The sequence below is a fragment of the Blennius ocellaris genome, assembly GCF_963422515.1.
Source record: "Blennius ocellaris genome assembly, chromosome: 2".
Classification (NCBI taxonomy): domain Eukaryota; kingdom Metazoa; phylum Chordata; class Actinopteri; order Blenniiformes; family Blenniidae; genus Blennius; species Blennius ocellaris.
Window position 1 is genome coordinate 14,997,385 of NC_137651.1, and position 12,146 is coordinate 15,009,530.

The 12,146-nt window shown below is 42.0% G+C and overlaps 1 protein-coding gene across 1 annotated transcript in view; it reads right to left on the bottom strand.

Annotated features, from left to right (window-relative positions):
* Positions 1 to 3,796: 3,796 nt before the first annotated feature.
* Positions 3,797 to 12,146, bottom strand: part of gramd1bb (GRAM domain containing 1Bb) — a gene marked incomplete at its 5' end in the record, with an annotated part of 78,719 nt that continues 70,369 nt past the window's right edge. Inside the window, 12 exons of the mRNA XM_080508579.1 lie at positions 3,797 to 5,040; positions 6,480 to 6,600; positions 7,768 to 7,875; positions 8,432 to 8,738; positions 8,867 to 8,970; positions 9,489 to 9,631; positions 9,731 to 9,849; positions 9,946 to 10,089; positions 10,174 to 10,360; positions 10,448 to 10,610; positions 11,225 to 11,340; positions 11,483 to 11,563. Coding sequence (XP_080364705.1) covers positions 4,951 to 5,040; positions 6,480 to 6,600; positions 7,768 to 7,875; positions 8,432 to 8,738; positions 8,867 to 8,970; positions 9,489 to 9,631; positions 9,731 to 9,849; positions 9,946 to 10,089; positions 10,174 to 10,360; positions 10,448 to 10,610; positions 11,225 to 11,340; positions 11,483 to 11,563 — 1,683 coding nt within the window. The 3' untranslated portion in view covers positions 3,797 to 4,950. The remainder of the gene's footprint in view (positions 5,041 to 6,479; positions 6,601 to 7,767; positions 7,876 to 8,431; positions 8,739 to 8,866; positions 8,971 to 9,488; positions 9,632 to 9,730; positions 9,850 to 9,945; positions 10,090 to 10,173; positions 10,361 to 10,447; positions 10,611 to 11,224; positions 11,341 to 11,482; positions 11,564 to 12,146) is intronic.

The window sequence follows — 12,146 nt, forward strand, 5'->3', positions numbered from 1 at the left end:
CTTTCACTACATAACATCAATATTTTAAGTCTTTAGATTTTGTTTTAAAGTGCAGGAACACATTAATATTTAATCGTGATGGTTCATGCATTCTTCCTCTGCACTTTGTAAAGTTTCCTAAGGTCACACATATTTACCATATTTACATAGTTCCTTCTCTCGTGATTTCATCTCCAAATGCAAACCAATCAAACCAGTTGACAAGGTGCATGTGTGCAACATACAAGTACAAGTAACCAGTCCAAGCAAAGCAACATGGTCAAGTATTTTTTTTATTTTTTTTATTCATACTCCCAATCTCTACTTCACATGAACCAGAAAGCCACTTTTATCTTCAGTCTCTATGAGGCAAAGTCATCGGCAAGTCAAAACCCACGCGCAGCGCAGGCTGGATTCTTTTTGTTTCAGTGTGTATGCATGTGCACACCGCAGATATACACAACATATACTTACAGTATATTTATCTCATGTATAAATTTCACTAAAAGTCTAGAGATCAAAACATTGTCTAAAAAAAAAGAAAAAAAAAAAAAGAAATGGACAAACAAATGAACAAAAAACAAAACATACAGCAGAATTGTAGAACAGAACTACACCAGTACATATTTTATCAAGACACACTTGAAGAAGAGCATTTGCTATGAGTTTGATCAGGCGTCGTTTTCTGGGAGGTTGGATGTGTGTGAGATTCCCATGGTGCGCTAACCAAGGCCGTTCGTTAATACTGTGCTGCGTGTGGGTGGCGCGGTTGAGAAACTGCGCCACCCGTCAGTCATCAGTGACATCTTAAAAACTCTCAGGTAACCTTGGTTCCACAGCTGTGCAGCTGTAGCAATTATACAATCATTCGCGTGACACAGATTGTCTGTGTGAGTGCACACTACAAAGGGATGCTAAATCAAATAAAATCAACACATTTGTGTTATTCGGGAGCAAAATTGTAGCTCAGATTTGTTTGTCAAATATGTTGGTGACAATTACACACTTCAAGTGGTGGAAATGTGTGGAATTCAATTCCAAGCTCCTGTTCTGTAGTTTATGGGATGTTAAGACTGATCTCCTACTGTTTTCCAGTCGCCTCAGACCTCAGATCTGCAGAGCAGAAGTAATAACAGACTTCTACTGCAGTGTTGCCTATGGGTATCAGATTCAGCTGTTATAGTGAACAAAATGTGGTGTACTGTTTTTATTTATACTCTGAAATAGTGGGCACATCATCAGCTTCAGTGACACATTGATACTGTTCACTGAACAGCAACCGGAAAACTAAAACTTTTTGTTTTTCCCCAGAGGAAGCGACATCAATTTAAAGGCAGAGTTCTGAGGCAGCTGGAAAACTGCATGATTTTTCAACTGTCAAGCCATGTTGTTGTGAACTATTTCACAAAAAAAAAACCTAAAAGAAAGCAGTGTCACTCAAACCGTCTCAATCAAGCATTTCCTGTGTTCTTCAATACAGCAGAGAATTTGTCAATTTAAAATAAAAAAAAAGAAAAGAAAAGATAAAGGAAATACACTTTTAATACATTTGAAAATAAACTCTTAAAGCATTTCAATCACATATATTCATGTTTAGAACATTCCTGCACCATCGTACACATGAAACACAACTTCACTCTCATTTTTTCAGTGGTATTGGGATTGGAAAAGTGACTTTAACATTTCTATCCATCCACATTCAGGTTTTAAGGTTCCTGTAGTGTTGTTGTTACTCAGTGCCTTCAAACACGCACGCACGCACGCACACACACACACGCACACGCACACGCACGCACGCAGAGCAGGGATACAGTCGTGCAGCTTTTCTGTTGTTCCCAGCACATCAGTCAGTCACACGCCATGCAGGCACACAGTAAAGATCCCCATTCCCTTCATACAAATGTCCCATTCCTGCCTCGCCCTGAAAACGGGACAGGAAAAGTCGGTCAGTCTGGTTTCGTCGCTGCTTTGTTTAGGGAAGCGTTCTGGAATCGCCTCTCTGTTTGGGCAAATGTAACACAGTTTACGAGCAGCAGCGCGGTTCAAATCCAACCATTTCTACTCAGTTTAGGAGTCATAAATCAACAAAGTGCTCGTTAAAATAGCTGAAACGCACCACTGAAACGTTTGCACCGCTGCTGCCTCTATAAAGCGCTGCCATGTTTCTCTTCTTTCATTCATTACCTGAAAAGGCCTTAAAGTGCTTCACTTTCTCCATTTAAACACTAGGAAGTTTCTTTCTTTTTTCTGTGTTGGTAGTCATAACTGACAGCTCTCAGCTGTGTGGGGTCTCTGTTCACAAACTCTTAAGAGATGCTCTTTCCTGCACCTAATCCAGAATATATATAATACATGACATATATGATGGATACTTCATTGAAAACAACATGATAATTCATGAGGGTACATTTCTACTTCGCTCTTTTGGTTCAATTTAGTTGCGTAAAGTTATTTCTCATGCTTTCATTGCATCCAAGACAGACACTTGAATTAGGAAGGGGGGGGGGGCATATAATTTAGGTGTGTTGAAGGAAAGAGATTGATATTTTGAAAAATGTGCCTATTCTCTTTTTCGCTGAGACTTAAATGAGGAGAAGATTGACATTGCCGTCATATCTTTCTGACACCAGAGATGATGTTTCTTTTTGCAGAAGCAGCAAAAATATGTGTTGTACATGCCGATACCCGTTTGTGTTTGCAGTAAATAAGACGGGAGCAGAGAAAGAAGTCTCACAGTGTGGAGAGGACGTGATGACTGGATGCTTTTAACCCAGCTCAACCTCAAATCCAATGTAGTGAAAAAAAGTCAAATTTTATTATCAAGTGTGTTGTTCAATAGATCAAATGTAATTACTTTCAGCGTTAATCCAAATAGTAAGAAAGTAGTGTTGGTGTGGAGAGCTGACACACTCAAAACACAGACTGTTGAAGGAGATCGAAGGTATGTAAGTGAACTCGGGTGACTTTCTGCCCAGTTTTATATTTTGTAATCATCAAGGTGCTATCAAGACTTCTCATCTCAGCAAAAGAAAGAAAGAAAAGACAAGCACAAAAAAGGAGATGAGTGCATTTCTCAACATATCAAACTGTTTCTTTAAAGCATCAGTGGTCAGGCCACTAATGACGGGACATGAACAGAAGAGCAAATGAAGGGTTCCTCTCCAAAATGTTACATATCCACTTGCAATTCTCCTTCTTCAATATTGCATTCGACATATTTCCATGGCCCGGCTTCCTCCTAAGCTCATTTTTTAATGTCACTCGTCAATGATTGACAGGAATTTGTGCCGTCAATCACTGTGTAAAAGTAGAAGTACTAGCCGTACTTTCAAGATGTTGGATACATCATTTTGGAACAAAACTCTTCGATTGTAAACTATAGCCTGGTGGGACTAATGCAAGGCGGCATCCAAATGCATTAGCATTTACAAAAAAAAAACAAAAAAACACAAAACAAAAACAAAAAACAAAAGGCAGCCTGGCTGCTGGAGCCAGAAAAGAACAAAGAAAACGTACACGTGTGGAATGGTAAAAATGTCACAATTTCCAGCACACGTGTGCACACATGCACACACTCACACTCACACTCGCATCCATTTGCACACATGCGCGAATATAATCGCGCAAACGCAGAATCATACTTGCACACTGGACATGTCACAGACATATCTGGCATGCATTTTTAGAAGAAAACATTTTGTTTTTGTTAGAAATTCTTTAACTGGTCTAGAGCTCTGATAATTTCTGTATGTACATAAATTAACAATAAATATAGGTAATGCTTATATATTTTGAAATATATATATATTAAATAATGAAATATTGTTATATATTTCAAATATATTCATAGAAGTCTTTCCAATTTGAAACATTTTCAAAGAGATATAATCACAGTTTAGTAATAAAACATGTAAGAATACAAGTCCCCCTGCTGGTCTGGCTGCAGCGTCCCCGGTTTCAGAGTTTTATCAGTTCTGATCAAAGTCTGGCCTTTTTGTTTTTGATCCCAAACTAATACATTCGGCTTAATCAGAAGGATGTGGAAGAATACAGCATAAGGTAGTTAACACTGTGTCCGGGACCTCCGATTGTGTGAAAGGTGTTCGGGAAGATTTAAGTCTTATGCATTTTTCAGAGTCTGTTTTGAACGTTTGGCTTGCGGTGGCGTTACAGGGAACCAGCCCTGACAGAAACCACACGGGCCAACTTCAAACAAGACAACAGGGTGGGAGCGGTGGCGCTCGTCTCCCAGCTACAATACCTCTTTTCTTCAGGTGGTGCTGAAGTGTCCCGGGATCACCTGGAGGTGTGCTGGAGGGACGCTGCAGCGAGGACCTCTCGGGGACGATTGGTTTGGAACAGTCGAGAGAGTGTAAAAAGCCTTTTAAGACTCCAAAGGACCGCCCCACTGCTTCTCCTTTGACTGAACCTCTCCTCCCGTTCTTTTTTTGACACACATAGACTGGAACAGGACCACATTAACACTGACTGAGGGGAGCTAGGTTGTCTAAATGCATGCAGTAGTTTTCCCTCTGCCTCTCTGTCGCTCGTCCTGGTTGACATGGCTTACATTGGGATGCATCGGAAAATTTAGAGAGAAGGAGGAAACATTTCCCCCCCTCCCCGTAGGGACGGAGTGAGTCTCGCACCTTCCTGCAATGCCTCAGTGATGTTGGGGATACCTCAGTCTCTGTGTGCGATAGGGGCACTTTCTGTCTGTGATGTTCTCCTCTGGCGGGGGAAGGAGGGGGGTGGGGTGGGGTGGAAAGGGGGGGGGGGTTGTCACTTCTGTGAGCTGGACACAACTCTGCCTTTCCTTTTCTCTTTGGACCTGCTCCCCATTGGTCCCACCTTCCTCCCCACCCCTCTGTCCTCTCTCGCTCTGTCTTGCTGCTGCCCCGCAGATACTGGTTCACAAACAAAACAGGTCCTATATTGCACAGCTTGCCCTCATGGCCTTACGGGGGTGTGTCAGTGGTAGCGACTTCTCTTCTCCTCGCTCTCAGAGCTGTATTCCCTTAAACCAATGCCCCGCTGGAGATTCAATAAAGAGTCTTTCATCTAAAAAAGAGGAGGAGGAGAAAACAGATGAGGCGATAATCTAGTAGACAGCTGGAGTGTATTCATAACAAAATTATCAACTGCTACAATGTGTATAATATGTACTACAGGCATGATTAGTAAGTGGAAATACAACAGAGAACCTCTACATATTCTAGATTTTTTCCACAAAATTAAATATTTCAAGCCTTTTTTTTTTTACATTTTTGTTGATGACTATTAAAATAGAATAACTGAAACCATTCAGTTTGTATGTAGTTTGTATGTAGAGTGAAAGTAAATAACAAAACAATACTTAAAAAAGAAAAATGTTCTATGTTGTGACTCCCTGAGACCGAGCATTTATATCAAAAGTTGTAATAAATCGGAGGTCCTAAATAGAAAAAGGCTTTTATATATTTCAATTGCTGATGATTGTGGAAGTCATAAAAATCTCACTGCCATGGTAAAAGGGCCACATTTGATTTGCCTGACAGGATTCTTGAGTATAAATGCTGCATCAGAGTGAGATGTCTCACATGCAGCTTGGGTCTTTGAAAACGTGGGCAGACATTTGTCGTTGGCCTCTTTGTAGCATTTTGCAAAGACATGAAAACTACATCTCGTGAGTGATGATAACTGTAACGAGGTTCAATGGTCTGTGCTGATGATACTCAACAACTTAGCTCAGTAACGAGAAGCCATCTAAAATTATACATTAGTCTGCAGGTACAAAACAGTTAACATGAAAATAAGAGAGCACATAATATTTTAAATGTACATTTGCTGTTTATACCGAAACTGTAGTTTTTGTTGTATTTATGAAATAACATTATCGCTCTGTGTTTACATCTTTTAAAGCTTTTTTTAATCTGTCCCCATTATATTCAACACTGTTCAGAGTCGCTCTTACTCCTTTTGCTGGAGTTATTGATGGTCAAATATAATTTTACTTAAGAGTCACAATCATCTTACTTAACTCCAAGATGGGAGTTGCGTCAAAAGATTGAGTGCGATACTAAAAAAAGGTTTATATACATGTTATCTTGTTAAAGCGACAGAGAATCAGTCCAACAAGAGGCTCAAGACTCCAAAACAGCAGGTTGCAAAACCCTTGTTCTTTGAGCTATTATATGATACTATTGAGGAGTTAAGATTTGCACAATGAGTGCTTCTCTTTTTTGTGCTGGAGTGCAGATTTATGGGCTAGCGGCACTTTCTCATACAACTCAAATGCTAAAACCCCCCCAAACAGATCTATTAAATTCTGCTCGTCCCTTCAGTTTGTCAGCGAACATCTCATCACTGAGCCAAGGAGCTTTTGAACCTGCCAGCTTTCTCTTATCATCAAACTACAGATGTGTCCAACAGAAATAAAAGTGCAGGTCCAGTTCCCTAAATTGTGCTTTTTGGCAAAAATACCCCAAAACGGTCACACAAATCTCTTTGTGTCCGAGTACCTGGTCGAGCAGCACTACTGAAGACTTGATAATCTCTCTCCACTTCTGCAGCTCGGCGTCGTGGAAACGCTGCTGCGCCTCCAGGAGCTGGGCCCACTCCATCTGCGTCTGAGGCAGTTTACTGGGAAACGCACACATACACCCACACGCACACACACATAGGCAACATCAGGCTGCGGCCACTGAAGCGTGATTTCCATTCTGAAGGCCTGCCAACGACTCAGTTGGCAAATTGTTTCAGTAAGCCCCGAGCTATTCTCGGGTAATTTTAGAAGCTCGGAGTTTTCCTGTCGCACACGTCAGGAGCCATATGGATTTAGTTTAGTTTAGAGCGTATGTCTGGCAGTGAGTGTGTGTGTGTGTATGTGTGTGTGTGTGTGCGTGCATGTGTCTGTCTGCAGCCACGTGACGCCATTTGGTGCAAACGGCCAAATTAATTGCAGCAGAGACAATCCTGTGTATCCTCCGAGGTCCATTAACTATATCCAATCTCCATAACAATCATTTATATTGTGTGTGTATGTGTGTGTGTTTGGGGGGGGGGGGGGGGGGGGGGGGGTCAGGTTGTGTACAGTGAAAAAGAACATATTGTATAGCAGAGTTAAAGGAACTATAATCATATATTTAAAGTTTGATATACATTTGGATTCGGAGTGGGTTTTTGCAAGATATTGATGAATTAATTCAGTTATTTAGACTTGCAAAGACAGTTCTAGTGTTAATGCTATATTTTGATCTTTTTAAACAGAAGATAGCCAAGATATTTTGGTTCCATTGATTGTTGAAGAGAGGCTGAGTAACCTCTGACAAGACTGATATTAAGTAATTTCTATCTGAATTTGTTTTTGAATTTGTAGCGATATTGTAATTTTGATACAACTAAATGTTCCCTTCATACAAAGGGCATCTTTAAATTTGAAGGTATCATTAAGTAAATTGTACTGTTCTTTGGAAAATCTACATTTGGTCACCCAATAAAACATGAAAAAAAAAACAGAGTTTCCCAAGGTGTGAAGCAACCAATAATGTTAATGGTCAATAGCAAATAGTAGCTACCAATAACTTAATAATTTTAGCTATTTTAAATATAATCAAGCCGATAACTTGATAAATAAACCAATATCATAAGAACATTTTGCCAATAATGTAATACAATATTATGTTTTGTCTGCACCCACTAATGTACTAATACAAGAAGAAGGCATTTCTTGGAAACATTATTTTCACAGTTTTTGTGCAGACATTTAATATGGGTTGTAAACGCTTCCAGTTATGCGTCTTTGTGTACCTTTCATGAAGTCGTAGTCCCTGCCAGGTTGTTAAGGACTGTGCAGAGTATTCCAGCATCCACAGCTTGTAGAAGAGCATCATGTTGAGGAACACCAGCAGGACCAAGCTGAAGGATGGCGAGAGACAAGGAGAGTCAGCAAACAAGTCATAATTCATCTGTACATGGGAAACTACATGTAAATTGCAAATGGGGATTATGGGGATTTTGTAATAGATGTATCTAGTCGTAAAAACTAAGAAATACACATGCACAGATGCACACACACACACACACACACACACACACACACACACACACACACACACACACACACACACACACACACACACACACACACACACACACACACACACACACACACACACACACACACACACACACACACACACACACACACATATATACATATACATATACATATATATACGGTATATATATACCTGAGACAGATCCTAAGGATGGCAATGAAAGGAAAAGAGAAAGGAGTCATACTCAAAAGAACAATAAGATATCTGTAATAATTCTTTGACAAAAAACTTATTAAATCAGGCAACATTGAGTCATGGAATTTTAACATATGACAGAAATAAGTAACGGACATTCAAACATCCCGAAACGGGCGATGTTGCACATTTGTGTGTGTTGTGACGCGCAAACGTACACAAAACTGATGATGAGCAGCAGTTTGGAGACGCTGTAGAGCGCCAGGCCTCCGGGCAGACGGTGGTGGTGGTGTTCTGGACTCTGGTGTCTGGTCTGCGTGGATCCTGCCACTTGTTTGATCCGCTGAATCACCTCCTCGTCCGTGGGCGTGGTGACGGGGCTGAGCGCCTCGTCCAGGTGCTGGCTGCGCATGTGGGGGAGCGGCCTCTTCTTCCGCCTCACCGTGGAGTTCTTCACCACCTTGGCCTTCGGAGAGAGCTGGTGGGACTCCGTTAGTATCTCTTCCAGCTTGGACAACTCCAGCTCTGAGAAAGAAAGAATATCAAACCACTTATTATTTTTTCACCCCCCCCTCACATTGGGTCTCCTTTGGATCCTGATAGACCCTTTAATAAATTGTGGAATCAAAACAGATAAATCACACTGAACATACCAAGAATGCGAAAGTTCTCCTCCAGTCCGCTCCAGAAGTTTTTCTCTATGAAGCCTTTCACCAACCCCCACGGCTGTTTCCTGTAGCGCAGCTCTGTTGATACCCTGACAGACAGACAGACAGAAATCAATCCATTAATCCAGCTTCTGTACAGCTTTGTTCCATTTATGGTTGCAGGGGGCGAGAGTTGCTCCCAGCCTACAATGAGTGAACGCAGGGCACACTCTGGATCCATCACAGTCGACTGTTTTAGTCTTTTTGATGGGAGTAAAAAGTGATAAATGTTGAGTAAATCGATAAAATGTTGAAGGCTTCAAAGCTTTCCGAGTACCAGAAGCCTTAAATAGTCTTCTGGAGTCCTCAAACATCCTGATCCCATGTTTTGTTATGACTCATGTGAAAAATTGTAATAAGGTTGCTCGTTCGAGTCAAAGTTGGGCTGTTTTTCTGTTGCACACAGCTTGCATGTTTTCCACAGACTGATAACAAACATAATGCCAATGTGTGATGTCTTGAAACGGACAATCAATAAACAGATCAAATTATGTACAATTAGAAATGGCTAAATGAATAAAAACCGGACAAAGTACACCATCTGTCAGGTTTCGGAGGTTCGGCTCACCGTAACCGACACTTGTTCTTGGCCACCCTGGTGAGCATGTAGCGGTTGAGCGTGTAGAAGTAGTCGTGGTAGGGCACGTCATGCGTGATGACCTCAGCGTCGATAATGTAACACTCACTCTCTTGACTGGCTTTGTACAGAGTCTGGGAGACCAAGAAATACCAACACGTGCATTAGGGGAATGCTACTTTACGAAGCACAGGCATGAAGAAACGTTTTCCGTCAACATGTGGGGACGTCACCTGTGTCTCCGTGACTGTGGCTGTTTTGGGCGCCAGAGGGTTGGACAAAGAGATCGTGTAGAGGATCTCTCTCGTCTGGTTACCCGCCTCCTCTTTCTTCCATGGATGATAAACCACATCTGAGGAAAGAGATGGATGAATATGATAGAAATGATTCTTGGAGCTATTCACTTGGAGTTGACTGGATTCCCCACAGAAGCATCAGTCGTACTGACCTGAGAAGCGTCTCTGATCCATGAAGTCACTCATGAACTGAGACTCTGTGAAGAGGATGTCGTACAGCTTATCCACACCGAACTTGTACACCTCGTTGATATACTGCCGGCCATTCAGGTCCTCGTGGAAAGCTTGTACCTCACCTACATGTCAAAGGAGCAGAAAAAGACGGCAAGTTGAAAGATGCAATATCTTATCTCTCACTCCTTCAAGTTCAGTGCCCTCACCCTCATCATGTGTCTCGGAGGAGTCACTCAGCTCAGTGGGGATGTCTTCGTTGTCGTTGAAGTCCAATGAGGGAGAGGGAACGGGACCGCTGGGCCCGCTGTTCTCGTTCTCCTCCACCACCAGAGGTACAGCCAGCAGCTCACCGTCTGGCAGGCAGTCTGCGTATTCGTCAGCCGGGAGGTCAAACTGAGGGGAAACGTGGAGCCTGGTTATTTCATGTCGAACGATTACGCTCAAATCAGTGTGCTGAGTGGAGGCGTTGCCGTGACGCACTGTGATTGGAGGCTCGTGGTTGCCGGGGACGGGGATGGCGCTGTTTGGGACAAGCTTCTTGTGCAGCAGAGGTGGGCTCCCCTCAGGCTTGGCCTCGGCGCTGCTCTTCGACAAGTTGTCATTGTTGATCTCGTTCTCTTCATTTGGGATTTCCTCACTGAATCTGAAGGTTCCAGAAAACAATTTGCAGACCTTTTATCTACTTGAGCGGAATCTAATCTGTGGTACGTATCGGGACTGCCGAGTTATAAAGTGAAAGTAACTCGTTGGTTAATGATGAGCACTGTGAAATTACTCGATTACAACTATTATGAGCCTTGGTCTGAGTCATTTTGTTAATTTTTGTACAACGGTTTGCTTCTGTCGACACTATCTCAACTATTTTGTTACTCGCTCTTCTTATTCTCATTAGTTCCTAGATTGACTTCAACAATCCTCTAAAGATGAGAACTTGCTCTAAATGGAAGAAGAGATGGCTCAGAGGGAGATTATCTAACCCCCTAAACTGAACTCACCCTCTTCAAACTGTAGTGCAATTCAGCTGAGTGCTCATTTGAGGAGAGAAGGATGTTAAGTGTGTAATTGTGGCACCAAATAAATTACCTGCGAGACTCTGGAGTGAGTGTGTATACTCAGATGTACTGGGCATGTGAGTGCAACTTATTATAGCTCGCGGTGGGTCCAGCAATCATTCTTAGTCTGGCTAATTAGGGATTTGACTGAAAATGTTTATAGAGGACACCCCAGTAACAGATGCTGCAGCATCACCAGACTCACCCCATGGTGTTGAAGTCGTCATCGGGGGGAACGTAGTCCTCGTCGTCACTGGTGAGGCCGAGCTCGTTGCCATAGCACTGGTGAACAAAGTGCCACAGTTCTTTGGGGCAGAGGGGCTGTAAGAGACGCGATCCAAAGGAGAGATGAGGATAGTTGAGAGGACATCACAGCACAGTTTCTCCCTAAATAAGGTGACTAAAGTCATGAATTCAGACGAACATCTCGCAAAAGATCCACTCCGAGATCAGAAGCGCTTACCTTGTCGAGGAGGGCATTCTGCCACAGTCTGAACATCATCATGTAGGTCCTGTCTCGGGCTCCGAATGAGGTGAAAAAGTGCTGCAGAGAGTGAAAAGTAAACCTATATTAGTGGATTGAAAACACTGCGACATAGAAGAGTCTTGGTAACACTTTTATAGAGCAGCTGATTTTAAAGTGTGAGACGTGCCTCCTCTGGGAGGTGCAGCAGGAAGTTAATTATACATAAAAAACTGACAACCTCAGGTATGATGGGGGCAAAATACACTGATTTATAATCAAACTGAAAGAGTCAAATTGAAGTATGGTAATGGGAAAATTAGAGCTAGGGGCATGACAAACAAGCTACAGTCAGGAGAGGAGGCATCTTATAACAGATTTTTTGAGCCGTTGTCGCCTGATTTAATCTTATGTTGAACATTTGTAGTAAACAAACAATGAGCCCCAATTTGTTCCCAATAACCAAAAAGATCATGCAAAGTGTTTTGAAACTGCTCAAGCAATACAACGCACTACATAAGTAAACATCCATTTTTCATAACCTGGCATTACTCATCGAAAGGGAGTTGGATGGTGTCATTGTGCTACTGTTCGAAAACCCTTCTGGACCATAGTTAAAAGCCCTCCAGTCTGCGATTACTTTAAGTAATGATGAACTATATTG